This window comes from Pteropus alecto, unplaced genomic scaffold (genome assembly GCF_000325575.1).
Source record: "Pteropus alecto unplaced genomic scaffold, ASM32557v1 scaffold164, whole genome shotgun sequence".
Taxonomy (NCBI): domain Eukaryota; kingdom Metazoa; phylum Chordata; class Mammalia; order Chiroptera; family Pteropodidae; genus Pteropus; species Pteropus alecto.
In genome coordinates this window covers 8,610,553-8,616,357 of record NW_006439568.1, presented here as the reverse complement: position 1 = coordinate 8,616,357, position 5,805 = coordinate 8,610,553, and the positions used below count along the sequence as shown (strand labels likewise).

General features: G+C 39.2%; 1 protein-coding gene across 1 annotated transcript in view; it reads right to left on the bottom strand.

The window, feature by feature from the left end:
• Positions 1–816: 816 nt before the first annotated feature.
• Positions 817–5,805, bottom strand: part of EXT1 (exostosin glycosyltransferase 1) — a 257,034-nt gene continuing 252,045 nt past the window's right edge. The window contains 2 exon segments of the mRNA XM_025050134.1: positions 817–1,370; positions 4,109–4,280. Coding sequence (XP_024905902.1) covers positions 1,185–1,370; positions 4,109–4,280 — 358 coding nt within the window. The 3' untranslated portion in view covers positions 817–1,184.

Sequence of the window (5,805 nt, the reverse complement as noted above, 5' to 3'; positions counted from 1 at the left end):
GCAAGGATAGAAATGTTCTTTTTAACAAGCACAACTAAACTCCAGATTTAAAAATTACAATGAAATAGAAGTGTTCACATTTGTTTCTGATTATTTTGCAGGATCTTGCTCAAAACAACATTTGACCAAACATGGTATATGGGTCCCAAGGTGAGAACTGATACCTTACTGCTTCCTTCTCACTAGAGAAGCTTCTGAAGCTTGAGGTTTTCACAAACATGAAAGAGCCTGTCTTGCATATAATCTGTTCCTCTGGATATCCTCCCATCTTTAAACCAAAGCTTTCCCCCAGCTCTCAGTAGATTTAAGCCCATGCTTGAATGTATAAAATAGCCCACACCCCCCAAAAGGATTGGGTGTTTGTTGTGGGTCAATACTTCCATCTGTAGTATACTGATGGACTATCTGGATGGTTCTTTGCGCAAACTGGACATTTCTTAATTATACTATTGTTTTCTTGGTTCTAGCTCCCCCCACCCTGCAATGAAAAGGATGATCATACTTACACATCTCAAAGTTTTCAGCTAGAACTGTCTACCTGGAAGTCATAATGCTTTCTCTCATGCAGCAACATTTTAGAGATAAAAGTTCAAGTGCATCTGTAAATTCAAAGTGGAAAACAATTTGCACTGGCAATGTTGAATAATGAACTCGTCTTAACTTATGCTCATTTATTTCTTGACACTAGACAGAGTGACTTATTGTGTTTTCCATGAAGTCTGAGCTTTTGTAGCTGCAGGAATCCCTGCATGACCAATGGCAATGATGTTTGTGGGAAAAAGAGTGGCAGCTTTGAAATATTCACAACCAACACAATTTTGATTAAAGAAAGAACTCTGGTTTTTAATAGTTTTGATCATTAAAAAAGTTTAAACCTGCATAGCAATCATTTCAAAAATAATTATTTAATGTTCCATAATTAAACTGTACACAACCTAGTCTTGGGATATAGAAGCCGGTGAGGCGAGTTTGGAGCAGTCCGGTGCAGTCCCAGGAGCCAGGAGTCGAGTTCTCATTGGCCTTTTTGTGTGTGTGTGTCTTTTTTTTTATCATTCTGTTCATATAAGTTTATTTGGATACTTGGCACAATCTGGCTCCATGGCTGAGCGGATCTGCACTGGGAGGAGAGAGCAGATTGACACCCAGTCCCTTCTCACTTCCCCTCCCCCACTCGGCTGGGTTCCTCAAAGTCGCTCAATGTCTCGGTATTTCTTCCTCAGAATAGAGACCTGGTCTTTAAAGAGGACGGGGTCGAGCCTCATCTGAGAGTGGATCAGCGGCATGTAGCCAAACCAGCTGGCAAACGTATTCATGCAGCTCTGTCGCTGGGCAAAGTGGTCGGGGTCAGCCCAGCGGGAAGCCCGGGAAGTCTGGCGAAGGGAGAGAAACAAGGAAGACCATGAGTGACGTGCAAGGTGAGAAGGAGACACTGCAGAAAGCCAAGTCTGGCTCATGGGCACAAAGGAGAGCTCATGTCTGACCTGGCCCCCAAGCCTCTCTATGCTCCTGCCTGGTAAAAATTCCAGCACTGATCCTGGTTTCCGCCCTTGGTTTTTCCAAGATATGCTGCTCTTTTCAATGGTAAACACACACACACACACACACACACATCCATCCATCCATCCATCCATCCATCCATCCATCCATCCATCCATCCATCCATACTGACTAATCCTCTGTTCAGTGAATCAGTCACCGATTGAACCTCAACTACTATGGTCACTAAATCTAACACTTCTATTTGCCCTTGGGATCAAATACAATGACTACCAAGGTGATTGTGGTTTCAAAGATAGTTTTCTAAAACTTTCTTGTTTCCTTAGTCGATTCTGGGTAAGTAGAAAAGATGGCTACCATCTCTTTAGCTCTCAGTGTTACCCCTAAGATTGGTTAAATATTTTTAGACCATGTAAATGATTGACATTGATTTAAAGGAAAGCCTTAAATGACTTGAGTGCTGTAATCTAAATAGATGAACTAAGCATAAGCATGTCTTTGTAACCATGTTTTTACGAAGAAAGGAAAAGGTAGGCTGCCCAGTTATGGGGGAAAAATACAAAATCATTTTTACGTCACTAGATATAAGTGTGTTTGTGGTCAAAGCGCTTGAATCCTCATGCATCGTTAGAAAACACTTTCATAGGAAGTTACATTTTACTGTGAGAATCACTCAGAGTCACTTTAAAACCATAAGTATCAACATGCTTATAAGTAATCACTGAAGATAAATACAAATGTCAAGTTACCTCTGAGCAGGAGGAAAACAAACAAAATACATTTTGTAAAGTGTTTTCGGGAAGTTCATTTGAGCCTCACAACAATCTGGCCAAGTTACCTACTCAGGTAGTAGCATCTCCACTGTATAGATGAGGAAGTAGGTTCAGGAAAAGTTAAAATTACTTGTTCAAGGCTAGAAAGGGACAGAACTCGGCTCCATTCTTGACCATTTATATTAGGAGAACTTTACTTGGTAAATCATAGAAAGTATCACATTAAATTAAAGTGACCAGGTGAGTTCAATAAACATGTGTATAAGAAAAGTAGGGGCAAATACAGTACATATCTAACTAGACACATCAATTTAGATTAAGGCTAAATTTAGATTTGTTCCAAAGAAAATGTGTAAAACTATTAGAAATAGTCTTTTGGTAGAATTAGGCAAATCTATGAGAAGGACATAAAACCAATCCCTAAGAAATCATGTGTTATTAGAATTCAATCCCTAATTAGCATATAACCTCAGGGAAGTTCATAGAACTCTCCGAGAAACAATATTAAAGGAATGTTGTGTCCTTAACTGAGATAATCTATATGAAAATGCCTGGACACATAGTAGGCCCTCAATACATCTTGCTTGGAATTGAAAAACCTTTCAGACTTAAAGATTAAAAAGTTTTACAAATCCTCTTGCCCATTCCTTTAGTAGTTAGAGGGAACTAGAATTTTCCACGAGACTGCTAAAGACAGCAGCATTGTCATAACTAGTACCTAGAACAACAGTGTCTGATAACACCCATATTTAGTAACTACTGAATGACTAAATTTCATAAATTTAAAATCCTGTAAATTTGTTGCTCTTTCCAAATTTAGCGAATGAAAAACCACCAATGGTGTTATCTCGAGGCCTGGCTAAGTTTTCCTTTGCAAAAACTCAATTTGTCTACGACTTTCAGTAACTATTAGAACAAGGTAAACCCTAAACAGCAATGGAACTACATCACCACATTAAAATATGTCCTTTCAGGCTGACTCAAAGCCTGCTGGATGATGCTCTACGATTTAACTTGGGTAGATCTAAATGGGTTTATGTAAGGTCTTTGATTTCTTCTAGTACTGGGCCCTGTTCAAGATGAATAAAGGTAGATGAGCTTCAGCCTGACGCAGGACCCTGGGGTTTAGAAGGACAAGTAGTGGAAAGAAGAGAGCCTGGGATTCAACTCCCAGTTCTGTCTAATACTGGGTGACTTGTAGCAATCTGCTTAAACTCTCTGGAAGTTAAGCAGTTAGATTATATTCTCTTGCAAGTATCTTAAGTTCTAAACTTTTGTGACTCAATGCAATATTTTACTTTTATAAAATCGTTCATACATGTTATCTTACCCCTGTGAGATAGATTTCACCATTTCCATTTTAAAGATTAGTCGACTGAGTTTCAGAAGGCAACTCATTTGGCTACAGCTTATAAATGCTGGCTCCAGAACTAAAAATCAAGTATTGTGACTCCTGGTCTGCCACCACGATGTTCATCCAACTCAAGAGCAATCACCAGAAGGCTGTGTTGAGAATGTTATTAGCTATTCATTAAATAGAGCACCGGTAATAAGCTTACATAAATTTTGTGTAGGTTTTTAACTGTGGAGAAGGTATGTCTTCCTCAGGCCACCTTGTAGGTCATAAAAAAGCTTTCACATTCTTGACATAAAGATACCCTTGACTTACACCTTCCCAATTATCCATGTGCCAACAATATACTCCCTCAGATCTTTTAGATATGTTTTTTTTTTCTGATATCTCCTCATTATGCTTCCTAGAGGAACAGTGAGTTCTCATTACTTCCAGCTGAACTGCCAGCAAGAAAAGCAAGGGAGGTGAGTTCTCCTTCTCTTACCTGTCCCATCATTGTCTCCTTATACTGCTTCTTCTGGGTCACTTTGATTGGAGGCAATTTTGTCACAGCAGACACTAGGAAATTCATGAGAATGTCCTCACAGTTGGCCAGTTGGTCCACCATGTTCTTCAGGCTGGCTGGCAGGTAATGGGTATACAGGTAGTGATAATATCTGTAAAAACCAAAGAGATTTCCCAGGGGGGCCATTATTATATAATGACAGGTGTTCTTCTTTGACAGAAACCACATACGCGTTCTTTGAATCCCTAAACAATCATGGAGGATGATGATGATAGCTATCATTTATACAGTAATTACTATATGCCAGATAATGTTCTGAAGTTCTTTACAACAAATGCCTCATCTAATTCTTATAAGAATTGTACCTATGATGCAGGTACTATTATTATCCCTGTTTCACAGATAAGGAAATGAGGTACAGAGATACACACGGAGGCAGATATTGCTGGAATAGTCTAACTTTAATATCAGGCTGGTTGGTAAGAAAAGGAATACTCGGATGGCAAGAGAAGTTACTTGTATATTATATACCATTATAAGCTGCTTTATAATTTTAATTACTGGTTTAATTGGAACTATATTCAATACTATCCCATAATTTTGACTCCAACAATATAATGTTCTATTTTAGTGGCCTGTAAACCATATATTTCAACACTGTTAGAGCAAAACCCTAATTAATCTGATGGTCAATCATTATGGAGAACTCACAATTTTCCTGAATTATTTTTCACCCAACTATTTCTTTTTTGGAGGGACATATAGTATTTGAATGAATCAGAGTCATTGGGTGGCAATGGCAGGAAGAAAGGGAACAATGAACTTTCAAGAAGTGGAATCTGAGATATTCAGTCAGCCTAACTGTTCACACCTTGTGCATTTCCAACTCTATCCCTGACATGCGAGAGTCTCTATTCTTTACTAAAAGAAACTAGGTTAAGATTGGTGTGTTTACCTTACTAAGGCAGAAGGGTGAGTATTTTATTAATGATTGAGTAGGAACTTTAAGCATCTTTCCTCACTAATTTTGCAATCTTACCCAAGTCTTTATCCTGGCTTTAAGGACAAATATACGCAAATAATTCCTAAATTTTCATCTCCACCCCTGACCTTTTTTGACATACCCTTCGAATGTCTTGCCATGCCCATGACTGACCTTCTGAATTTCCTCTAATACTTATTCCACCTATAGCTTTCCCTATCTGTTGACGGCTACTCTATCCTTTTAGTTCTTCAGGTCAAAAGACCTGGTCATTAAACTCCATATCCAATCTGTGGGGATATCATGCTGGAGCATCTTCAAAATATGCCCACAATCTGATTACTACTTACCACCTCATTGCTCACTTCCTGGTCTCAAACTCCATCATCTCTTGCCTAGATAATGTCAATCACCTCCCAAGAGATCTCCCTGCTTCTACCCTGGCCCTCTTAGAGTCTTTCCTCAACACAGCCTCCAGAACGGATGCATAAAACATAATTAAGATTGCTATGCTCAAACCCCATGTCGCTTAGAGAAAGTCAAGTCCTCATGACGGACACCAGGGTCTTGCCTCTGGGCTCCCATGACCTCTCTCACCTGCTTTCCACTCACTCTGGTCACATTGGTCTTCTTGACATTCCTCCAATATTCTGCCTCAGGACATTTATTCTAGTTGTTTCCTATGCTGTAACAC